General features: G+C 44.0%; 1 protein-coding gene across 8 annotated transcripts in view; it reads right to left on the reverse strand.

The window, feature by feature from the left end:
• The window catches only part of HMBOX1 (homeobox containing 1), a 114,434-nt gene that overhangs the window by 68,254 nt on the left and 19,627 nt on the right, over positions 1-26,553 (reverse strand). For 7 of the 8 annotated variants that reach the window (XR_014851169.1, XM_085057170.1, XM_085057169.1 and 4 more), the window contains one exon: positions 1,424-1,507. Coding sequence is in view for 6 of the 8 variants with exons in the window: in XM_085057170.1 (XP_084913296.1) it covers positions 1,424-1,446 (23 nt within the window). In the remaining 2 variants the exon portion in view is untranslated. The remainder of the gene's footprint in view (positions 1-1,423; positions 1,508-26,553) is intronic. The other variant, XM_085057172.1, reaches the window with a different exon arrangement.

Raw genomic sequence — 26,553 nt, forward strand, 5'->3', positions numbered from 1 at the left:
AAAACACAGGAAATTCAAGCTATGCAATTCCCAGTTTGGAAATTTCTGGCCAAAGCCTGACACAAAGCTGTCAGATGTCCTTGTGCTCACACAAAGCACAGAGGAGCTCTGAGGTCACCTGGAAAACTCTGACTTACCAGGATAACAAAAATGCCCAGGGTGATGTGGCCTTACCTCCAGACTTCTCTCCTGCTGTGAACCAGATCTTTACAATTTCGTGATTTTAATACTGAAATCCAACATATTTCCAGCTAAAAGAAGAGGAGGAGGCTCAGTGGACTTGCAGAAAAGTAGGAAACCACTAGTTTTGAATAGAAGACTAAGTCATTGGCAATAAAAAGAACTAATTAATGGCTTTTTGAAATCCACTGGAGTTTGTTTTCCAACACTAAATCCCTGGCAGACATTATTTCTTGTTCTGACTCCCTCTACAGAACGCTGCCACTTGCACTATCAATGTACAATGATAAATCTTCATCCTTCAAATAATCCACCTGGGAAAATGTAATTCATCCACAGCAGCCCAGTTCCTTGCTACCCATTCTGCAGGAAAGCTTCCTCTTTCCAGCTCAGTCTGACAGAAGGTACAATCTGAAGTCAAGAGGTCAAAGTATCCCAGGAATCTGACTGCCAGGGGATGAGCATTTGGCAGTGCCTGTAACGGGGATTTTGGGAAGAGTGATACAGAATTGGCCAGTGGGAGATGAGTGACAGCACATTGCAGGTCAAACCTTTCCTTTCAGCCTGACAAGCTTCAAAACCTGAATTCATTTGCTATTTATTGAAGAAACAGCATGGAAACCAATTAAATTGAAGATACATGGCAGAAGTCATTTAAAGGAACAAAGTAATTTTGGATTCCAGGATGAGATTTGGACAACCTCGATGGGCACTGGGATTCAAGATAGACTTGAGTTGTTTGGACCAACACAGTCAATTCCAGGGTTAGGTGAAGTGCCCCAGATTTTCTGCCTTTGCCAGAGGACACTAAATTGCTGGTGGCTCATCCCTTTCAGTAAATCCAGAGTGGTGCTAAATTCTCTATCCCTCTCACATGTTCAGTAGCTGTATGAAGATCTCTCCTTTAACACTGATTTTTCTCCAATCAAGGCTGAGTTTCTAAGAACTGCATGATTTTCCTTCTGTTTCAGTGACAGAAGTGTAGAAACACAAACAGTACATCAGCCAGACCAAGTGAGAAATTAAATGTTACTATTCCCTGATTTATATGTCCAATTATTTTACTATTCCTGCTTTAAATGTCTTCTCTGCTTTAAATGTTCCACTAAACCAGTGGAACTCTCCAACTCAGCCAACTGCTCATAACCATTATAACCATTTCTCTGCTGTTTTTAGATAAATTAACACAAAAATACCACAAAATCACTCTTTATTGTTATGAGTTTCTTCAGCTTGTACTTACACTACTGGAAAAGTTCTGAGCATACTTTACATGAGGATGGGACGTTACAAAGCCTCTTGAGGGTCTTCAGTGTTATTCACCATTCTGGAAGACACAAGGAAAAGATCCAACAACATCAGAAATGTCTTTGAGAGGCACAGAGAACCAATCACATTATTCTGGATAATCTGTCACTCATCCAGAGCCACCCAGACTCCCAGACTTCAACACACACGCAAGATTCTTACGGAGAAAGTTGATGTCTGATGTTGTAATCAGTCCAGAGACAAAAAATTTAAATTACAATTGATTTCTTTTGGCCACAAGTAAATTAATCTATGCAATCATTTAGCCTTATGACAGTTACCTACCCTTTTAACTCACAAAAGCTATTAAAAGGATTATTTGGCCAACATCCGCAAAGAGCTCGGGAGACAGGTACTGTGTTCTGAGGAGGAATGACCTAATAGACTTTTCCTCAGCTATCACTGCTGATGTCTTTCTCCACAAACTAAACGTGGACTGAAAGTGCTCCAAAAAGTCAAACTATTAACCAACAGAAAAGAGAAAGGAAGGATATTATGTCCAGGCAGAGCTGTGATGGAAATACAGTGGATACAGCGGCACAGGGAGCTGCATGGGATAATTTCCTCTGCTCCATCTGTAACATCAGCAATCATGGATTGCTAATCCATGGATGGCAATCATGGTTTGCTCTTGGCTCTTCTCAGTGCTTAAAGTGGTCCAGACACTACAGAATTACTCTTCCTCTCTCACACCATTGGGGAAGAACTGCACCTATCCTAGATGGAGCTCACAGGGAGACTGCAGAGTCACAGAGATAGTGAGGTTGGAAAAGCCTCTAAAATCACAGAACCCCAGAACAGTTTGGGTTGGAAGAGACCATAAAGATCATCCAGTCCCACTCCCTGCCATGGGCAGGGACACCTCCCACTATCCCAGGTTGCTCTAACCCCTGTCCAACCTGGCCTTGGACACTTCCAGGGATCCAGTGGCAGCCACAGCTTCTCTGGGAATTCTGTTCCAGGGCCTCACCACCCTCACAGGGAACAATTTCTCCACAATATCCTACCCAAATCTCCACTTTTTCAGTTTAAAGCCATTCCCCCTTGTGCTGTCCCTCCATCCCTTGTCCCAAGTCCCTCTCCAGCTCTCCTGGAGCCCCTTCAGGCACTGGCAGGAGCTCTGAGGTCTCCCTGGATCCTTCTCTTCCCCAGGTGAACACCCCCAGCTCTCCCAGCCTGGCTCCAGAGCAGAGGAGCTCCAGCCCAGTGGTCTCCTCTGGTTTTACTCCACCAGCTCCATGTCTTTCTGTGCTGAGGACCCCAGAGCTGGAGGCAGAACTCCACCTGAGGTCTCACAAAGCAGAGTGTAAGAGGAGAATCACCTCCATCAAGACCATCAAGCCAAACTGTTCCCCCAGCACCGCCAAGGCCACCACTAACTCATGTCCCCAAGTGCCACATCCACACAGCTTAAAGTCCTTCCAGGGATGACTATACCATCTTTATGTGGGTTTTTTTTTCTCTTTTTTCCTCCATGGAAAAAACCCTGAACTTCCATCACAGAAGGCTGGGCTGAATGAGCTTTCCCAGAAGTGGCAGCACTCAGCTTTTGGCCACCAGCTTTCCTGGGAGGTTTAACCCTGGCCATGCCAGTCTTCTCCCACCCAGCCATGGCCAAGGCAAGCTCTGGGTGTTTCCAGGGAGAGGAGGTGCTGAGAGCTGCCTGCTGCTTTTCCACAACAACCCATCTGACCCACACTGAGGCCCTGAGCTGCCTCTTTCTCTCCAGGAAAAGAGAAGTGGTCCCAGCAGAATCTCACATTCTGTGGGCTGGGAGAGAAATGGTGACACCAAACCACTGATGGATGGAAGAGCCAAACACCAAGGCCCTCCCTGTCAGCCACCCCAAATCTTTTACAGAGACTCCCCTCCACCAAACCCCTCCTCTGTCAAATCTCTTAACTGCATTTTAAATATATTCCCTGAGGCAGTCACAAAAAATATGAGATCATGCTGCTGACTTCTTGCCAAATTTTAATACAGAGAGCTGTTTTGTTTTCCAAAGAGGAACAAATTAGACTTAAATATATACAAACTTTCTGAAGGTCAGAGAGGCTAATGATAAAGAACTGGACTCCTCAGAGAAAGGTTTGCTTCCAGGGTGAGGAGTGTGGATGCAGCAAAGAAGAAAACCCAGAAAGGAAAGAAAAAAATCACCTTCCATCACCATGAAATGCAGGATTAAAAGTAGAACACGAGGAGATGAGATAAGAGAAGCAAAGAAAAGGCTGCTGCAAGTCAGGTTTTGAGATGACAAAGCCAGGAGGATGATATTAGTGATAGCAATGAAAGAGGAAAAAACTGGTATGGACCTCAGATGTTGTAAGTGAAGAGCCATTAGGATTTAGACGAAATTTGGGATGTGATTAGAGGAGGAAGATGAGCTTTTCCAAGAGATTCCAGATCTGTGAGTGCAGACAGAGGATGATGGGATTTCAGCAGAAATAAACAGCAGCAAATTCATGAGAAAATAGGGAAAAATCTCCATTTTTGCTACGTTAAAGCATCAGGCAGTTTTACTACACACAGAGTGCAACCACAAAGTGTCCCAGACTGAGTAAGGAATCTCAGGGAATGCTCAGGTCTGCCTTGGGAGCAGGACTGGTGAAAGGAAATGCAGTTGCAGAGAAAGGAGAGGAAGCTGCTGCTTCCTCCGGCCGCTGCCAGCCCCGAGCGGCCGCTATTGAAAAGGGGCACAAACAGGCTTTGACTCCACGTTGGTCTAAAGTTCAGTGGCACAGAAATACCTTCCCCACCCCCAGACACATGTGAGAAGTTGCTTCAGTGCTTTTGTCACTTAAGGGCACATCAGGCAGGGAACAAGCAGAACCCTTCACCTAAAATCGGAGGCAAAAGAATTCATCAATTCCATGGGCAGCAAATCCTGATTCTGCATCAATATCCCTCAGACTCCTTTCAGCACACAGCAAAGCACCAAAGCAGTGTGAGCACAGCAGCCAAGGCAGGTGTCACCACTCTCTGTGGTGACATGGGAGTAAGAACTCACAAACCTTTGCCCTTTTCGCATTATTCATTAAATAAATTATCTGCTAACCCAGGGAAAACACAACCGGCTCTCCCCTTCCCATTTCTGGTACAGACAATAAAAAATAAAAAAAAAAAAAAGAAGTCACTATTAATATGGAAATCATGGCTGCAGTTGTAGAATCAGATGTAATGAACAATCTTGTCCCCAGCTTAAGTTGCTATAAAGGCAGCTTAAATTTACAATGGATGAGTCTTCATGGCAATCTGTTTTTCAGATATTAAAAATCTCATTTTCTCGGTGCCAAGGACAAGTGGAAGTGTGAAGCACTGGAGTATCAACTCTGCATTTGTCTCACTTGACATGAAATCATTCTCATTTTAGTTCTGATTTTTAATACATTCTTGGGATCCACTTCAGTTTTCTTCATTTCTCACTGTGTGCAATTAAATGTTTTGAAGTAGAGTTCACCCTGATCCACAACACCCTGCAGAAGCAAGGAGAAAGTCACTTGGTAAAGATGAGGCTGATATCACTTATTTGGAAAAGAAACTAATTTTCTGTTTTAATTTCTGAGTGACTCACACAGTATTAAAAAAAACAAAAAAAGCATCACTTTGTATTTCACTAATACCTTCCTTGGTGAATTGTTAAAATGGGCTTTAGAAATAACAAACTAAAAGCTTTTGTCCTTGGGGAAGACAAACATCACCATTTTGACATGAGTAAAACATGAACAGAGGGGCTGAATTTTTGGCTTAAAGCCACCCAGGACAGCAGCAGTGGCTGAACATAGCAGGGGCTCCACAACTGCAATTGTCACTCCACTCCTGAAATGCAGAACCACTGAGCTCCAGCCTTGCTGAGGAACTTGGTGCCTCAGATGGTGAAAAAATTCAGCCCTGAGAATGAAGTTCTCCCACTGCTGAACTCACAGTAAATGCAGATTCCCAGCTCCATGCATAATTACAAATCAATACTCTCCTAGAAATAGCAAAAAATTAAAAAATGAAATCTTTTACTCAATGTACAGCTTAAAGTCTGTAGGAATTGTTAGGTCTCCTGTGTGGACCCTGTGCACATGTGTGTTCACGTATCCATAAATGTGTCAGGGGAGGTTCAGGTTGGACACCAGAGGGAATTTCTCCATGGGAAGGGTTGTTAAACACTGAAAGGAGCTGCCCAGGGAGGTTTGGAGTCCCCAGCCCTGGAGCTGTCGAAGGAATGACTGATGTGACACTCAGTGCTCTGGGATGGTGACAAGGTGGGGATCAGTCACAGGTGGGACCCATTCCAACTGGATGACTTTAGAAGTCTTTTCCAACCTGAATGATTGTGGATTCAATTGGCTTCTCTACACTGAGGCCAGTGTGAATAAAGCTGTCAACTGGTTTAACTTCTGTCACAGGACATCTTGCCTCAAAACCAACAAGAGACCAAGGATCCATCCACTCCAGCTCCTTCTGGCGATTCATCACCCTCTCCATCAAAAATGTGTACTTGACTTCTACTTTGACTGTGTCTGGCTTCACACTGCAGACAGCAGCCTGCCTTTGCCAGCTCCAAATCCTTTATTTGGGGGAGATGTTCACACAAGCTCTTATTTACCCAGCGTTTTTAAAGCCCCAGGTACTGAGTTCATATCAAAACTTAAATTCATCTGGGTACACGCACAAAAGTAGGACTAGTGTCCAAAATACTGGAGCTAATCTAGGACTCTCTAGCCCATTTTCCCAAAATAGGCATATTAGGAGAAAAAAAAAACAACCCAAACTTAAAAAAAGCTCTGCCATATGACTTGAGGATGTGTTTTATTTGTGCCCTGGGAAGCAAGGCTAGGAAGCTTCTCCAAGCACTGCCACCTCCTGAGGACACCCCATGGCATCCAGTTCCATGTGGAAATCCTTTTATCCAAGCTCCCTGCTCAAGCAGGGCCACCAAAGCCACTTGCTCAGGACCATGTCCAGAGTATCTTCCAAATTTAAGACTTCATTTCCTCAGAGCAACCCGCACCAGTGAGTAGAAAGCAGCAAGAGATCACACTTTTTACGAACACAAAAATCCTTGGAAAAAATGCTCAGAAGTCATCTCCAACCAGTGCTGTTTTCATTCTTACTCTGACTGTGTTGTTTACCAAGCCTTTCACAGTACAACCCTGGAGCAGACCATATTTTGGGATTATGGTGAGGGAATGCAGCAGCTCCTTGTCAAGTTAACAAGTTTACAGGTTTTTTTATGGGATCCTCTTTTTACTCTGACCTCTCTAACTGAGGGAAAAACATCAACAGAAGCCTCTCCCCTTTAGAAAACAAACACCTCAATCTTATGATTAAGCCACAGCTTGTAATTTATTACACGTAAATGTGGAAAAGCAAATAAATAATTTCTTCTACAACGTGTCCTGCAGCATATTTGTACAGGAGAATTAGCCACGGATGACAGTCAAAACTGTATCTCCCTTCTTCTCCCTCCCAAATCCCATGCAAAAGAAACCTCCTGGCCCAAATTTACTGGAATTTCCTACAGCACAAGGCAGAGGCCAGGATCCATTTTGAAGCAGACTGGCAACAAATCCCACTACAGAAAAACTGAGGTCACAAAATCATAAAGTTTCCCAAACTCCAAGGCTTCCAGAAAGGCAGAAATGACCATCTGTATTTCTCTGGAAAGGACCCTGAGTTACTCCAGGAGTCCTAGAGATCCATAAAGGTAATGCAATCCCAGTAAAAAGGATGTAATTTGGTGTTGCTTTGTCCATAATGGCAGCTGGAAAATGAAATGCTGTCACCAAGCCACCTCTGCAGACACATTTGAGCAGAGCACTTGGGTTGTATTTTGGTTATTGCTTACAAATGAGCTTCCAGCCTTAATATCCCAACCACCTACACTGCTGTATCTCCTGGATTGCTGCACATTGTCCTCTCCAATCATGACTAAAACTTTGCCTGGAACCAAGGACCAGACTTGAATTGTCTTTTCCAGCTAAAATTACACATGAATGTCAACAGCAGAAGAATGACAGCAAGGCACAAACTCCTGACTTGTAGGGACAGCCAGTGGCTGCTCCAGCCCCATTTCCTTAGGGATCAAACAGGTTTTCAGTCCCCTCAGATCAGTTTGACCACTGAAATGGGGGAGGAAGAATGAGTTAGCAGCCACCTGATTCCTACAGAGCTACAAGAGGCAAGACACACCCGGGAGTGGAACTGAGATTTAAAGCCTCCACATGACACCAGCAGGGAATGAACCCCAGGTACACCCTAAGGAACACACCTTGATCCCAACAAAACTGATGGATGGGAGACTGCCAAGTCCTTGAGTCCAAGCCTGGGCCAAACACACAATAAATGAGAGGCTTGTTGAAAAAACATCCCAATTTAACACAAATTACCTTGACAGTTTTCTGTGAGGGACAGAGGAGCCCTGGACCTGCCAAGTGAAATGAGGTGCTCTGCTGTCAAGCACAGCTTCTGCATGCCATGAATCCACCTCCACTGCTGACTGCTTGTCCCAAAGAGGATTCAGGAGTTCACTCGGAAGAGAAACTCACAGATTCTGTGGAAGTCGTGGTTGGGAAAGGGCAGGGTCAACAGAGGACACTGCAGGACATACAACAGCTCCAAAAAATCAGAGTGTTCATCCAACTGGACAGGAAGAAAGCTTCCTTCATCCATGACTCTCCAGGGAACACCTCAGTAGATGCCCCAAGCCCCCCTGAGTGGAATTCCAGAAACTACATTTGGCATCAGGGCGCTTGGCAGAGGCAGATGAATTGCAAGAAAAGGGCTTTGAAATGTGTTGATTGAATCAAAACTTGATTTCCTTTTTATTTGACTTGATTTTAACTTTTCCTGCGCCAAATCAGGGAACACTTCCAAAAGCTGCATTTTTTTCACGGAGTGGTCCATCATGCTGGGAATTTGCATCTGCATGGATGTAAAACCCTTGGCAGACACAGAGAACTGCAACTACAGTTGCCCAATACAAGATGCACATTCAGGTGAAGGGAGCTGAAGAACGTACACTCAATTTCTGACCCAAAAAAAGAAACCAGAATTCTACCTGCCATCACTTGTACCAGGAATAAGCATGCAAGAGAAACAAGCAATGCCTCACAAACCTTTATTTTTGAGCTGCTGTAAGGCACAAAAAAGTATTAAGAGGAAAGTGGTATCACTTGACAATGGTAAATTCACTGCATAAAACTTAAGTATTATCTGTTTTAAAACAGGTTTTGAATTTAAGATCACCATTCCTCTCCCCCAAAGAGGAACGTGATAAAATTCTGTACAAACAATAAACTTGGTAGGAACCTTACAAAATATAAAACGGTGTTCTGAAAAGCACTCTGAGCTCTCAGTTACTCGTAATAAAATAAGAATGCAGCCCTTTTTCATCTCCCAAAAAAAGCCTACATAAAAATTGTGCCATAAAAGGAGGCTGGGAGCAGAGTGGTGTCACAGGGGCGAGGAGGTCACAGGGCACCCATCTGTTGTTCACTTCAGAACACGAGGAGTTATCAGAGAATCCCACGTCTGCCAGGGATGCTGGAACAGGGCTGGGATGTGGCAGATGTGTCCCCATTGCAGCAGCACAGATCAAACATGTCCCCTCACCCTGCTCCATCCCCGTGCCCTTGTCAACCTGTTGTGCTTGAAATATTGATCTGTGGCTCCACCGTCCTTTTCAGCTTCCCCTCTTCTTCCTCCCGGCTGACCCGGACTTTGATCAGCTTCCCCTCGAAAGGAATTATCCACAGCAAGCAAAGAGGCCGATCAAAGTTTCCTTTTTCACAGCTTTGCCAGAAAGCCTGCAGGGCTCTCCCACCCCTGCAGAGGAACAGGGAGCAGCAGATGCGAGGGAGAGGATGAACTTTGTGTCCAAGGTAAAGCTGTGCTCTGGTGATTTTATACCAGAGACACTTCCTCCGATTTCTACCCAGTGACTCGTGCACAAGAGACAGAGATGACTTGTCCTGCCCAGGGCAGGAGGTTGGAACTCAGTGCTTTGTGACTGGGCTGAGGCTCAGCAGCTCATTCCATGTGTGACACCAAAGCTGCTGAGCTGCAGGTGGGGAGCTGCTGACACCCTGAGCTTAGAAAACTCTCAGAGTGACATGAAACAAAATACTGATTGCAAGGTGAAGGGTTATAGAATCATGGAATCACCGGATGGGTTCAGGACCTTAAAGCCCATTTAATTCCAATCCCCTGCTGTGGGCAAGGACACCTTCCACTATCCCAGGTTGCTCCAAGCCCTGTCCAACCTGGCCTTGGAAAATTCCCACAGCTTCCCTGGGAATTCCATCCCAGCCCCTCACCACCCTCACAGGGATGAATTCCTTCCCAAAATCCCATCTATCCCTGCCCTCTGGCAGTGGGAAGCCGTTCCCCTTTTTCCTGTCCCTCCACGCCCTTGTCCAAAGTCCCTCCCCTGTTTTCTTGTAAAACCTTTCATACACCCCATTTAAGACTTTTATCCCAACAAATAAATAAAATATCCCTAAGCACCTCCTAGTAATGGCAGTAACACTCAAGCAAACATCAACTGGATGCTCCAGCAGAACATTCCAGCAGCAAGCAGAGTCACCTCCCCTACCTTAGCCCAGACCACACACCCAAACGGAGATCACTCGCCAGCTAAATATTATTCTTTCAAAGGCCTTCTCCTGCTTAACATATTAACAGGATTTATAGGAGTGACTGTCTGGAACACTGCTTAACAATGCTAATAGCAGAGTTCCAAGAAATCAGTAGTTTGGCAATTACAAATCCAGCAATACCCGCTGAAGTATGTGCTCATGCCTGCTAAACCTGTAATCCGAGTTCTCTTTTTTTTTTTCCCTCCCCATAATAAGTGGTTTAAATTTAGTAGGAATGATTCACTTGCTGCAGGTTCACTTTCTTTATTTCTTCTTTCTTTCTTCTTTTTTTTTTTTTGCACTTGGAATCCATCTTGGATGACATCTAACAGGAAGATTGGAGGAGGGAGGCAGAATTTGTCTTTTTAAAGAAAAGCCAATCTATTACACTGGGCATCTTCTGTAATTTTAAGTTAATTCCCTTCATAACTACAATTTTCTCCTTCAATAACCAGCAGATACAGGGCAGAGAGAGACCCAAGCAGGGTTCTAGTGATGCTTGTGCTCTAAGCTGGGTCCAGGCCAAAGAATAGACTATTCCCTGTGGTCCTAACACATATTCCATTCCCAGATGGTCTGCTCCAGCATTGTGAACCCAGTATCCCAGAATCAATAAGGCTGGAAAAGACCTCCAGGATCATCAAGTCCAACCCGTGACTGATCCCCACCTTGTCACCAGCACAGAGCACTGAGTGCCACATCCAGGTGTCCCTTGGACACCTCCAGGGATGGGAACTCCACCTCCTCCCTGGGAAGTTCCTTCCAATGCCTGACAACCTTTTCATTTAAGGAATCATTCTTAATATCCAATCTAAACCTTCCCTGATGCAACTTCCTCTCATCCTGTCTGTTTTTACCTGGGAGAAGAGGCCAATCCCCACCTGGCTGCACCCTCCTGTGAGGGAGCTGCAAATCCAACTGGAGCCTCCTGTGCCACTGTCAATGTCACCAGGCTGAGTAGCACCTTTGCTTTGCATGAGCCAGGTTATGGGACAAGGAACCATGGAATCTCATCCCAAAGGATGGTTTGGGTTAGAAGGGACCTTAAAGATCATCCCATTCCACTCCTAGTGGAATAGCAGAGACCTTCCACTGTCCCAGGTTGCTCCAAGCCCTGTCCAGCCTGGCCTTGGACATTTCCAGGGATCCAGGGGCAGCCACAGCTTCACTGGGCAACCTTTGCCAGAGCCTGACCACCCTCACAGGGAACAATTCCTTCCCAATATTGACTCTAAACCCACTCTCAGTTTAAAGCCACCCTTATCCTACTCAGAACTCTGGCAGGTGGCTTGGGAAGGAGGGAGGCAGCAGAGCAGGTGACAGCTTTGGGACAGCAGCAGAGGAATTTACGGCAAAAGTTTGCTAAATATATCAGCAGTGCAAAGTAGGTGGGTCAGAACATCCCTCCAAGAGAAATCCAGATTTGGAAGCACAGCCCAAGTGACAAGGTATACATTCAAATTAGCTATAAGCACAAACATAAGGGCTTCAAGCAAGAACACTCAAAGGATTTGGAGTTTCCCTTCCCCCCTCACACATATATATTCAGCCAAAAGCACAACTCAAGCCTGCAGTGGAAAATACTCTTTAGGAAACAGGCGAGGGAAATAAATGAATGCACAGAGAGGTGAGCTGACCTCCAGTCTCAACTGAAATTATTTAGGAAGCTCAGGGACCAAATATAGACTGAGCTGTTGGCCCACACTCCCTCACCTGTGAGTGGGCTGAGACTCAGCAACTCATTCCATGTGTGACACCAAGCCTGTGTATTTCCCGAGCACACAGTAATGCCAACGCTCTATAAATCAAATTACTGATTCCAATGGTGAGAATTATAGAATCACATAATCACAGAATAGTTTGGGGTAGAAAGATGCTTTAAAGCTCACCTCTTTCCAATCCTGACACCTTCCACTCTCCCAGGTTGCTCCAAGCCCTGTCCAGCCTGGCCTTGGACACTTCCAGGGATCCAGGGACAGCCACAGCTTCTCTGGGAATTCTATTCTAGGGCCTCACCACCCTCACAACCAATAATTTCTCCCTAATACCTAATCTAAACCTACTCTCTCTCAGAAAGAATCATTCAGTAAGATGAGGACAAGAAGCTGAAGTTGTATTGTGGAGACTTGTGAAAAACTGATGAATTTCATTGGGCTGTGACTGAGTTCTGCTGAATCTTCGAACAGGAAATCCAGCTTCAGCTGTGGGTATGTATTGGAAGTGTTGATAAAAGCCAAAATTGCAGAACATTTGGAAATGCATAATTTAGTAGAGGACATTCAGTACAGATTCATAAAAGGAAGGTCATGCCTGACAAATCTGCTGAAATCCTTTTTATTATACGACCAAATCGTTAGGTTAGACAAGAGTGAAACAGTGGACATAAGTTATCAGGATCTCAGGAAAGCATTTGATTTTGTACCACTCAGGCTGATTTACAAAGTCATAAAGTATTGTGCAGGGAGAAGGAATTGAAATGGATTAAAGAACATTTTAGGGATAGGCAAAGGCAACAGAATGAGTGGAAGGAGTCTGAGACAGAGAGGTGTAAAGGTCAGGCTGCTGCTAAAGGCATAAAATCGGGCTCTGAGAATAGTAAAACTTCAGCTCAGCTACCATTTGAGAGGCAAGAACACCCAAATTTGAACTGCAGAAGAGTATCACTAGTGGTAGTAAATGTGGAGGAAATCAGGTGCAGAAGGGTGGCACTTGCAAAGGTGCTGCACCAACCTGTGGGATTCACCTGTACTAGAGCTGAGGTGTGAAGGGACCTTCTGGCTGGGAATCCACACTCATTTTAAAGAGGATTCAGTAATTTTATGGTCATTAATAAAATCTGCAGCTATGCATGCCGTGGTAATGATTCGGGTAATTAAATCTGAAGCTTCTGGGAATTAAGCTGATGGCCTGAAAGGGTCAAAAAGAAAACTCCTCTGGTGCTTAATCAGAGGAACAGCTTTGCAAGCTGGATGGGTGCATTAATTGTCCAATGCTGACCACGATGTGACACACAAAGCTACATCCAGTGGATCTCTGGGCTGATCCAGCTCCACTCTCCACAGAAATCACCACAATTTCACTCATGTGGGACACACCAACAGAACCAGTGTGGTTTTGTTCGCCCCTCTCAGACAATTTTGCACAGACAAAAAGGACTCCCACTAATCCAGAGGTTTTCCACAGGCTGCTGGTAATATCTCCTCCTGAAAACTGCCAATTATTCTCATGGCTGGTAGAGTGGACACGAGCTCTGTCGCTTGATGGTGATGCAAGAAGTTTTCATCCTTTGTCTTTCCTTTCCCTAAGCGAGCAGCAAATCTTTACAACAATGTCCTCGTGAACCAGGGTAAAATTCCCCACAGAAAACTGAGCCTCAGCTGCTGCTCCTTGGCTCAAGGTCAGCCAGGATAAAGATGAGAACAGAGCGTGGATCTTCTGATTCCCACTCCTGTGCCCTGAATTCCAGGCCACAGTGCTGCTGCCGCCACCTGTGGGGACAGCCTTTCAATCTTGAAGGCTGTCAAAAGCCAGCAGCTTTTTATAAGCACTGAAAATCACTTTAAATAAACTTCAGTTTGAGGGGAAAAAAAAAAAAAAAGTTCGGGGAGAACAGGTGGACTCCTGTGACACCAGAATTCTTCAATGCACAAAGAATCTTTCATCTCACTGTTCTACACGGCACCTTTAAATATTCTTCTACATAAAGGCATGATATGCAAGAGCAAAAGAATAACTGAGAAACAGTAATCCCTAACAGATCAACTGTGCTTTATCTACACAGATTCTGCTTTCATAAAAGCACAGAGGAAAGAGGGGGGAGAAAAAAAAAAAAAGTACATTCTTATTGTTTTCTGAAGCTTAAAATAACCACAAAGTGAGAAAAATCAAAGCTGTTCCATAGAACAACTAGGAAAAAAGTCTCACTGAGCATTTGAGAAAGACAGTAAATGGCAGAAGATGGAATTAGAGATTTAGTGAGCACCGTGGTCACCATGCTCAGATCCTAAATTTGGTCTGTGCTGAAACCAGGGTGGGTTAGGTGGAAGGATCTGCTCGAATGTATGTGCCCCATATATAATTATAGCTGCCACTGGCAGCAAAGGCTGCAGTTCTGGCTGCCATCACATTCTCCATTTTCACTTGCTAACTTCTCTGAAAACTTTCTTTTTTTCCCCATATATAATGCACCTGGATGCAGGCAATGTCTGCAGGAAACCTGCTAACTGTGAGCCAGTCAGAAGGTGACGGGATGGGAAGAATTAGGAACAAATCACCTGTACTGAAGACAGGCAGAGTTGGCATCAATTTATTCTCGAAGCTGATTGATTATGGAGGTTTTTCCACTCCCAGAAACAAGCAGAAAATGCATTATCTACTATAGCTGGTTTATGAACCAAACAGTTGAGCTTAGCTTTAACACAAGGTCCAGGCTGGTGCTGGGGGAAGCAGCAGGAAAGTGCCAAAATAATAGCTAAAAACCATTCACTTACTCCTCACATGCAGATATTTTGTATTTTCCAAAGAGCGGAGCTGGTTTTGCTCCCAAAAGTAACCAGTGCTAGCTCAGGCTTTGTCCAAACCCTTCTTGAGTCAACTTGTGTTATCTGCTGGAATGACAATCCATTGAAAAAAACTGTAATCCCCCAAACTTCTCCCTTCAGATATCAATTAAAGTTACAATAACTGTCTGTTAAAAAAAGGTGTAAGATCTTTTTGTGCTGTGGATGATTCCATCACTCAGTTTCCAGCTGGGGATGCACAGATGAGCCAACAGTATCCCCCCAAAATATACTCCAAGAGCTGTGGTTGTACCATCAAGGCTGGACACTGCATTTTCCCCCTGCAACAACAGCTAATAACAAGTAAAATTCAAAAATATCTGTGCAATATCTCCTGTGTATCAGTGACAAAACAATGAGTTGCTGTTAACAAGCTTCCAATTTTAAGGGCAGTGGAAGAAAAAAAACAAGTATTCTTAATTCACACATTGATTCTGAACTTTTAGATAAGTTTCCAGGCTTTCTCCAAATGCACAGATGTTGCTTGAAAGGAAAGCCAAGCCATTCAAAGGTCTACACCCCAAAATCCAGGTGGGAATGAGTGTAAAACCTTTCCTCTGCAAGCTTTTAGATCCATTCAACCATCATCTTACTGTTCTTCTTTGAGCTGGACAGGTACTTGGAAAGTGACTTTTCCTGTCTGAGAACTAAAAATTTTGACTCCAGATACTCAAGAGAGGTATCCAAGTTTGGAAATTGGATGTCCACCAGAGGACTGGAGGATATATAAATCAACACATCAGGCCTAAAATGTAAAAGCTACTGTTTAATGCAATATGCCAAAAATAAAATGTGAGTTCCTCTAGACAGTCTGCAACAGGCAATTATCTAAAAAACAATTTTTCACAAAGTTCTGCACATTCCTGCTGACCAACAATTCTGCTGCCAAGCACAGGAGACGGGAGGATGAATTTTTATCTTTTTAGTTAGTTCTAAGAATATTATCCAAAACACTGACTTATGTAAAGGGGTACTTTCAACTTCATTTATTACTTAGCTCTTTATGATTCTTTGCACCCAGTTGATAATGCACTGGCACACTTATCTCTTTTATAAATCTCTGTCACCATCCACACAAGGATACAATTTGTTAAACCAGTTTAACCCCTGCTGAAACACGACTTACCACTGAAAGCACAGCCAAATTCCCATGCCTGAGGTCAGTCACAGAATTTAAACAACTCCTGGAAGAGATTCCAAAGTTACACCAGCAAGACTGCTGCAAGATGCTCTAGAGAACAGAACAGCACAAAAGTCACTGACTGTGAGTTCTCTCTCATCTTGTGGCCCAAATAGATGGATCTTCCTAGATTGAATTTATGTTAAAAAAATAAAATCTGATTATCACAGAATTCTGGGATGGTTTGGGTTGGAAGGGAACTTGAAGTTCATCTCATTCCACCCCCTGCCATGAGCAAGGACAACTTCCACAGTCCCAGGTTACTCCAAGCCCTGTCCAGCCTGGCCTGGGACATTTCAGGGATGGAGCAACCTGTTCTACCTTTTCCCCTCCTGCTGGCACTGGATTACAAATAATGAGCTCTACAGGAGAGGTGTGATGAAAATAGTGAAATACTTGGATCGCTGGGAAGGGTTAATAATTACACAGTGCTGGTTGGTGTCCTGCAATTCTCATCAAGGATTTGCTCCAACAGAACCGTTTCAGGATTTGAAAAAGAAAAGAAGAAGTGGGATAACTCTGACAAGTCTCTCTTTTTAGGACCTCTTTTAGAACCCAACTCAGAAAGTGTAACATCTTAGCCATTCTCCCACTGTCCTCACATTCACATTTGCCCTTATTTCAGCTCCAGTTCCTGGAGTCAAGTGATCAGAAGTGAAAAAATAAAAGCTGAGAGATGTAAAGTAAATAAATACATCATATACCTTCATATGCCCTTCACTTTACCAAACCCTGACTTAATAACAATTTATTTTGTATCTTTGATGCTGTAAAAAACAAACAGCAGTTAATTTCAAAAGGCTATTCATCCTTAATACTTTGGAATATAAAGGTCTTGGCAAAAAACCAAACAGGATTGGTCTAAAAAAAATTCTCTTAACCTCCAAAACAATTAGTTTGGAGCCACTTTTACCTGTGACTGAGACTGATCAGGCAAGAACCAGCAAGTGATTTTCTTGAGAAGAGCTCACAGCAGATGAGTTCCAGAAAGAGGGTCAAGGGTTTTGGGGAAAATTGGAAATTGAGAAATTTGGGCAGGGGCAGAGAAATGACACCAGATGGCCCAAATTTCGTCAGTCAATGAATCACAGAATCACTTAGATGGGAAAAGACCTCCAAGATCATCAAGTACAATCAGTGACCCATCATGACCTTGTCACCCAGCCCTGAGCACCACGTCCATCCTCCCTTGGACACCTCCAGGGATGAGGACTCCAAACGTCTCTGGGCAGTTCCAATGTCTGACCACCCTTTCCATGAGGAAGTTCCTCCTGATGTCCAACCTGAACCTGCCCTGGCACAGCTTGAGGCTGTTTCCCCTTATCTTGTCCCCTGAGCCCCAACTCCCACCAGGCTGCTCCTCTTGTCAGAGAGAGCTGAGCAGAGCCAGAAGATTCCCCCTGAACCTCCTTCCCTCCAGGCTGCACAAATCCCAAAAGCCCTGGGCGTGGTTTCCACCACTTCTCCAGCTTCAAGATGAAGGCTGACTTTCTGCAAGGAGTCTTTTTACTGCCATCACAGACTGCTTCCTGGGCTCGTCTGCCCGTCTGACCCTGCAGGATGCGATGTTCTGAAATGGCCCGGGCACAATTTATGTGCAGCCGTTCCGGAGCGCGTGGACGCACTGTAAAACATGGAAAGGCAGGAAAAGCTCGCTCCACATCCACAAGGAGAAAACTGACACCATAAGTCAACATCCAGTTGGCTGGGGGAGAAAGGGGGGATGACACACACACGCTTATAAATGGATGAGATCACAGCCTCAGCGCCCGCTCTGAAGCAATCGGGTAAGATTCGCCCTTAATATTCTTAAAACGTTTTGATTTTTTGAAATATAAGACGTGAAAGTGCCCCATTTTTCACTGGCTGAAGCCAAACTTGAAATAACAAAACAGTCCTAAGTAGTTAACAGGCTACAAAACTGCCCCCGATTTCCAGGCAGCGCTGCAGACTTGCAGAGTAACACTGTGTACCCATTAACTCCAAGTCCACAATTTGGCCAGAATTTGTTTTGCTGCATTACAGCCAAATCACTTTTTGTGTCTGTCTTCCTCCTACGTGGGATTGCCTGAGCAGAACAGGATGCCAATGCTGAAAGCACTGACTGTCTCAGACGTTACCATCTCTGATTAAGAAGGCCCTTTTATTGCAGGATCACTTAGACTTTACAGATAACTGTTGCTGCATTGAGATGAAGTTACTGGCAGGGAAAGCTTACGGCGACTCAGGGAACAGCAACCAGAATATTAAGGCTCCCCAAGTGAGCTATTTCAGAAGTCCAGCACGGAAATTATTTCCCTAATATCCATTTTTTGCTGAAAATCAGGTCGACTCTTTCTTGTACTCCCCACAGAAGATGAGAAACGATCATATTCCTCATTTCCCTACAAGAAACTCCCACGTTGGGTTTGCACAACTCTTGGCAAGTGGGGTGAGTTATTCAAAGGCTCACTTTAGGTCCCTGCCTTTTCCTCCCACTGTAGGAATCCTGTCAGAACTCACCTCTCCATCCTTCTAGTGCCACATTCTCAGCTTCTCCGTGCACTTCACAACATCTTGTTCCCAGTGCTGCTCCTGCCCCACATTCCCATCCCATTTTTGTCTGCTTGTCCCACTGAGCAAGAGGAAGTGTGTGCTCCAGCTGGAGCTACATGGACTGATGAGCAGGGATCAAAGCCTGCAGATCCCACATCCACATCTTTGAGGGACCAGCCACAAAACAATACCAAGAATCAAGTGTTTCACAGCAATGGCCAAGAAATCCTTTTTATCAAGGCTGGAACATATCCTGAAGGATATCCTTTCCATTCCATTTGACATCTACCACTCCCTGAGTTACAAGTATGGGGGAACAGCTCTTTACCACTTAATTTCCTTTTATCATTTGACATTTCTATTCTATATCAATTTGCTTTTGTTCCAAATGGGTGTTTCAATATATAAACCATCCCAGTAAGCTGCATCAGCCACCAGCTTATGATTTGCACTCAGATATGGGTGAAGTTTTTATGAGATAGAACTAAAAATCTAATCTAGGGTGTGGGACAGAAGCACCCAAAGGTGTAAGGTCATATGGACCATTAACTTCCTCCTTCCAGTTTTACAGAACTGAGCAGCAACAGCATTTTGCATTCATATAAAGGCTTTTTTTTTTTTCTCATTAGAAAAAAATTAAGTGTTTTCTAACTTATTAAGCAGAGCTTAACATCTGCAAGAACCTGGTTCGTGCATGGCTTTGTCACTTCCAGCAGCAGCCACTTGAGTGATGGCAGGGACAGCTATTTATCAGCCCATCACCAAGGAACACAAATGGCAGCAAATGAATGACCTGACAATACAGAACTCAAGTGAAACTGAGAGTGACAAAACGTTGGGACCTCACTTTTGCCCTGATTTACAGTGCAGCACATTCAGCAACAGAGTGCTGTTTCATCAACATAGGGAGGCCTTTAAGGTGGTACAAAAGTCAAAAAGTATATTTTAAAGAATTAATTGTAATTTTTTGGGGGGCATAAAGGGAAGCCCTGCAGCACCTTTTCCCTAAATACTGATAGTTTTCAGCAGAGGCACTGCACTGTAAGAAGCACCCCAAATTTTATATTGTTGAAGAAGATGGGAATTATCAGCTTCACCTCAAACTGCTGCCTTTTTTCCTCACCATAAATATTTACACAGAGCTGAGGATGCAGCGAAACAAGCAAAGAGTTAATTACCAAAAGATTTAAGGTGCTCTTTAGAGTTGAGACAAAGCTATCATCATCCCATCAATGCTAACAAAGTGTAATAGAAAATCTAAACAGACCAGAATCTCTTGTCTGTGCTTACTCAATCTCCATTGCAGCTGCTCTTAGGCTGCAGCAAATCCTGTGGCCCAGGAACAAAAAAAAGACAAGTGTGAAAGAGTTTTGGTTTTAATCACAAGAACACAGAGCAGCGTCTGCCTGCCTCGTTAGCCTGGGGAATTTAAACAGTGACCAAACCACTTGAACTCGTCTGCAAGACACACTCCATGCTCAAATTAAAAAAATCTGCTGCTGAAGTCCTGCAGAGAGGAAATAAGAAATTCAGTATGTATTCCATATCTTAGTGCATTTTTCACCTTGACTACCAAACCAGGATTGTATTCACCACTAAATAATTCTAGGGAACCACCTGAATTCATATTAGAATTCATATTTTTGAATTGTATTTTAATTGACTTTTTTCAAAGTTGTATTAAAATTTTGATCAACTAGTCCAAAACATAAACTTAGTACAACGTTATTTAAAATTATATGGAAAATATTTAGCAGCATTAGCTATTGCTGTGTTTTGGGAGGCAAGGAACGAAGGGAAATAAATCCCAGTCCTGGATGGTGAAAACTACAGAAGCACTGGGAAGGAGAGTCAAGTGCTAAAGCACTTTTGCCCTCTTTGGCAGATATAAGGAATAATTTGTTCATTTATAAATGTAAACGTTACAGAATTTAAATGAGGATTTGTTGAATTATGTACCTGTAGGACATATTCCTACCCCACTTCCCCTACCAGCTAAGCATTCCTGCTTCTGTCCAAAGAAAGAAATTAAGGAATTAACTTAAGAGCTATACCTGTTTGCAAATAAACACACTTCAAATAGTTACCAGCCAATGAAAATCAACCTGTCTTTAGGAAAATAATGAAAGTACAATCCCAAAACAAGATTAAAATCAATGATTTAAATCAAAGCCTCCCTCTTGCTGATGTAAATCAAAGTGATTTAAATCACCAGTTTTGATCAATTCATTCATTTGCATAACATTGATCGTTTATCCCTTAAAATGTCATCTAGGGGCCAAAGTTAGCTGGGTATTTCTCTAAATCTCAATTCGGCCAGCATAAATAAAGCTTTTGTGTCCTTATTTAAAAATTTATAAAATTCCCTATCAACTCTAACATTTCCATTCCCAATGCCTAATCATCCTTGGGCAGCCAAAGTGGTTTAAAAGATGAACGGACGCAATTCCGCAGTAATCCCGAGTACAACCAGAGCCACATCCCACTGACAGGGCTCTGGAGACATCCTGCCCATCAACAAACACACAAACATGCTGATGGGACAAACAAGTGTTTACAAGATCCCTCAGCCCATCAATTCCCTTTAATACAGTTGGGTAGCCAAGGGTTATTGATCTCTGGTGGTAAATTTTCACAGCAGGCTGTTTTCCTGCATTGATCACGGCAGCAAGGCAGGGATTAACTGAGTGCAGGAGCTCCTTCATTACAGGAAAACTGCTTTTGCTGAAGGCAGCAGGAAGGTTACCCAGAACTCACCAGCTGCCCCTGGATCCCTGGAAGTGTCCAAGGCCAGGCTGGACAGCGCTTGAAGCAAGCTGGGATAGTGGAAGGTGTCCCTGACCATGGCAGAGGGTGGAGCAGGATGAGCTTTAAAGTCCCTCCAACCCAAACCATTCCATATTATTCCATTCATCTCGTGAAAGCTGACTTTCCTCCCAGTTCTCCCTGGCTCGATTTGGTCTTTCCTACAGGAATTATTTCTGATGTGTGCCTATCTTTCCCAGTTACCACCATTTTTGCTTCACTTCCTTCACCCTCAGACTCTTCGCCTGAGTTTTCTAGTGATTCTGATTCCAAACCCTTCAAAATACCAACTCTTCACCATGGCTCTACCTTCTCTCCTGCAGCTTCTGCTTCAAGGCACAACAAGGAAAGGAAATGCTGGAGAAACTGGAAGGAGGTGAGAATACAAAGGATGTCAGGATGCTATAGATTGAAGTCAGACAGTTCCTGTGAGGGTGGTGAGGCCCTGGCACAGGTTGCCCAGAGAAGCTGTGGCTGCCCCTGGATCCCTGGAAGTGTCCAAGGCCAGGCTGGACAGGGGTTGGAGCAACCTGGGACAGTGGAAGATATCCCTGCCCATGGCAGGGAGGCTGGAATGAGTTTTAAGGTCCCTTCCAACCCAAACCTTCGGCTATTCTATGAATTTTCAAGCACACAAATCTACTAAGAATTCAAACGATGCCCTGCTCACTCAACATTTTATGCAAATAGCAGCTCTCAAAAACAAAGAATAACCACTGAGTGCTTTTACCTATTTTATTGGCATACACAAAAACACGACTGTCTCGAGTACCAAGCAGGTTTTTTTTAAAAGCAAACATTTTAAGGCAACAGCACAAAGCCAATAACTGTATCCTGGTCACTTTGATCCAATTACAATACATTTTAAAGTATTACAGTACTTTAAAGATTAAATAGTGCTGCAGCTTCTCCATCTAAAGTTACCATGCTGGAAGGTTCTTGGTTAGAGAACTCCCGGCCTCGACTGCACGAGCTTTTCCACTTGGGAGATTCAAAGTGGATTTAGCAGGATTACCAGCATACTTCAGCATTTTAAGGATCAGAGCTTAAATGGTATCTCCGACACACATGTGGGACAAAAAAATAGTGGAGGAAAAAGAAATCTGTTCCTAAGAAAACCAGGAAGCTATCGATCCTAAGGAGCTTTATGCTTTCGACTTCAAACTAAGAGGGAAGGAATGAAAAGAAACACTCTTGTGTTTTAGTTGAAGAGTTCTATCTAAATCTATGTATTTATTATCTATTCAGTTATCACTAATTGGTAAATAAAACAAAATATTGTTACCAATCAGTTATCACTAATTGGTAAATAAAACAAAATATAATGGGAAAAGACAACATTTTTAGATGACAAAACTCCGATCATACTAAAGTTTCAAGACTTAACTAAAAAAAAAACCCAACTTTATAAATAATAAATTATTATGCTGACCTAAAATATCCTTGCTGGACAAACCCCCGAAAAAACCCTACCTCAAATCCCTGTGTGTAGCAAGCTGATTTTTTCCTATTTTTAAAAAGCAGATGGAGCTTAGCTCCCTTCAGGAGAGGAAACAGTCCAGACCTAAGGAACAGGAGAAGTTAATATCCCAAAAAGTGAGCAGAAGCTGCTATTATGGCTGTGTACAGACATTTCCTGCCCTGAGATCCTAGAAATTCACCCCCCCACAGCACTCAGAAAACTGGAGTTGTCATAAACTGATGCCCAGATTTGTTTCCCAACCTTTTTCTTCTTGTTCAACTGCTCACAATTTATTTTTAACTACTGCACAGAAGCTGCATCTGTCAAGGATGCTCTTTTTGCAAGCAGAGCTCCTGCTCAAGAGACTGCAGGGAGACTTGCCTGCCTTGCCTTCAGCAGAGTTAAACCATTCCTGAGTAAGAAACGGTTCTTCTACACAGTAATTCCACTTTTAACCTTCACAGCTCTGCCACCTGCCCAAGTCCCACTGCTTTGCCAGGAAAAGGACACGCCTAGAGAAGCTGTCCCATCCCTGGAAGTGTCCAAGGCCAGGCTGGACAGGGCTTGGAACAATGTGGGACAGCAGAAGGTGTCCCTGCCCATGGCAGGGTGTGGAATGGGATGAGTTTTAAGGTCCCTTCCCACCCAAACCATCCCACAATTCCATGACTCTGTACTGCTGCCATCTTTAATGTCTCACATGAGCACAAAAAAGGATTTAGTAGATGCTCTATGTTTAACTTGCATTTAGTGCCTTTAAAAGTTAAAGGAGTACAATGAATGATGCCAGGACAAGCATTATCTCCAAAGATAAACGAGCTCAAAATAGCTGGCAGAGCCTTGTCAGTCAGCAAGCACCAGCCCTGGACATGGATCCTTCAGCAGGAGCAATTTGGGAAGTTCCTTTCCAGCAATCTTCCAGAGACTCATCTTGAAAACTTCAGAGCAGGAACAGCAAAGAAGTCAAACCAAATCCTATCACTGAAACAGCTGAAGGCCTTCACACAGAACTCACTCTTAGCAGGTTACTTCACTTAGTTTTGAAGCACAGATATGCCATGAATATATGTTTTCAGTTTTAGGATCCTTCCCCTCAAGGAAAAATCCCTGGAATAGACCGAAAGCTGGACAACACCCACAGTGTCAGTGTCCAGCAGGGACATTTCCTCTCTGCAGCTCCAGGACAGCATCACCTCTCTCCCTGAGGGTGGTGAGGCTCTGGTGGAGGTTGCCCAGGGAGGTTATGAACTCCCCATCCCTGGAAGTGTCCAAGGCCAGGTTGGACAGGGCTTGGAGCAGCCTGGGGTAGTGGAAGGTGTCCCTGACCACAGCAGGGGGTGGAACAGAATGAGCTTTAAGGTCCTTTCCACCCCAAACCACTCTGTGATTCCGTAATTCTGTGATTTCCTTGTCCTTGGCTCCTCATCCCACCAAAAGGCTGATCTCAGAGGAGCACCCAAATTTGGGATATGAGGTCCTAGAGCAGACACAGCAGTGCTGCACACAGATCCCCAGCCAATCCCACATCCAGCTAAAGGATATCACAGAGCAGGGCTGGGGCTGCCACACGTGCCCTTGACTTCCCAAACACAGCTGCAATACTCACAAGCAAAGGTGCATCTGCATCACTGCAGAGTCATGCAGTTTAAAAATAAAAAGCTTGAAAATTACTTTCTAATTTGAAATAATTTAAATTAGAGAAACGATCTAAGATGCGTATTTTGCAAAAATTTTCCAAGGGAGAAGAATCTCAAGCCAGTGAAGCGATGGAAGTCACTCGGTAAGCACTGGGAACCAGTGACTGATGAAGTGCCAACCCATCTTTCAAGCAGAATCCTTGTCTGCAAGTACAAAAGAACAAACATTTTCTTTTTACTTTGCTTATTTAGCTCAGTTCAATGACTGCTGCTTTCAAAGTTGAGAAATCAGCTGGGAATTCAGAAAGCAGGAAAAACAGTTTCTCGCTTTTAAATGAGAAATAAAAATAAGGTAAGTTGATGAGCTCTGCCAGCTCTATGGTTTTGAAGGACAAGGTAACCAGAAATCAGGTGAAATTTAGCTTAGCAAGTCTCACTGTATTTAATAAATGTATTTTAGAAGAAAAGCTGTATTTTGACAGAAGTGTAACACAGCCTTAACATCAAGTAAAACTGCACTTTCAATTGAATTAGTTTCCATCCAAATGGAGCTTGACATGATTTTAAATAGGAATCAGCTGGGAAATATGCAGGATTAACCATGTTCTAATTCAGCACGTAATAAATGTAAAGGAAGCAATGAAATTGCTTAGGTTACATCCTGACACCTGCTTCAAACCCCTGAAGTTCTCAGCAGAGCCCAAGAAATACAAGTGCAAAACAAAACTAAGGATCAATTATTCAAACCAAAGTTTCCTGCCTGCTCTTTAAAGCACTTTGATTCGCATCGATCCACGTGCTGCAGTGTTAACTTTGTACAATCCCCCACCCTCAGAAGCCACACTCAGGCTCATGCAGCATCCATGGGATGCATTTACTGGAGTAAGAGAACTTCTGGGGTAGATTTCATGGATCTCACCCACCTGGGAGACTGTCCTACTTCTGCCCTAAGCAGCCAAGGGAAAGGGAGCAAAGGAAATTCTGGGAGAAGACAACAGGAAGACCAGAGAAATTTGGCTCCTGAGTATATTCCAGTAAACAAATGCATCATTCCTTCAGGAAGAGACATATAAATTAAAATCAAACCACTTTTTCTGCCACCTTGTGAAAAAAAGAACTAGAAGGGGCTGGGGCTGAGTTCTGTATCACATGGAATATAAAGGAAATGCTCAAATAGGTGTAATAAGTTGTTTATAAATTACTGAACTGTGCTTTGAGTAAGCAGAGTTGGTTACTCCCACACTAGGAAGCCGCAAAAGCAATGTCAAGAAATTTAGGGGACAATTTACTTGCTGTCAAGAAGTAGAGAAGGTTTTAGTCTAAATGAGGAATAAGCCAATTGATGAAATTTCATATCACATCCAGACTTCTATATCACATCAAGGTAAGACATCAACACTATCACAAGCCAAGGCTAGAGCTTTCCAACAGCCACACTGGCTAACTCAAAGTGGGTGAGAAACTTGAGCTTTTTGGACAGAAGAGCTGTTTAAGAGAGTTTTGTTTTAAAACAAAAGGCCAGTAAAGTGCAATCTTTCCATGCACATCTGACTAGGAAGGAGCCCTGAGGAGAAGGACCTCAGGGTGCTAGTGGATGAGAGGCTGGACATGCCCCATCCATGTGCACTCACATCCCAGAAATCCCCTGTGCTCTGGGCTGATCCCACAGGGTGGGCAGTGCTGGAAGAGGATTCTGCCTCTCTGCCCAGCTCAGGTGAGACTCCACCTGCAGAGCTGCCTCCAGACCTGGGGAACAACAGCAGAAGGATGTGGAGCTCCTGGAGAGAGTCCAGAGGAGGCTGTGGAGCTGCTTTGAGGGCTGGAGCCAGGCTGGGAGAGCTGGGGGTGTTCACCTGGAGAAGAGAAGGATCCAGGGAGACCTCAGAGATCCTTCCAGTGCCTAAAGGAGCTCCAGGAGAGCTGGAGAGGGACTTGGGACAAGGGATGGAGGCACAGGACACAGGGAATGGCTTCAAACTGACAGGTAGCAGGGATAGATGGGATATTGGGAAGGAATTGCTCCCTGTGAGGGTAATGACATCCTGGCACAGGTCAAACTGTGGCTGCCCCACCCCTGGAAGCGTCCAAGGCCAGGCTGGACAGGGTTTGGAGCCACCTGGGATGGTGGAAAGTGCCCCTGGATGAGCCTTAAGGCCCCAAACCCCACCCAAACCATTCCATGCTTCCACAGCCTTGCAGAGGTGAACACTGCAGCAGTGGGACACAGAGCAGACAATGGGGTTTGAACAAATCCCAAATG

This window comes from Lichenostomus cassidix, chromosome 3 (assembly GCF_008360975.1).
Source record: "Lichenostomus cassidix isolate B80296 chromosome 3, HeHo_3.0, whole genome shotgun sequence".
Lineage (NCBI taxonomy): Eukaryota > Metazoa > Chordata > Aves > Passeriformes > Meliphagidae > Lichenostomus > Lichenostomus cassidix.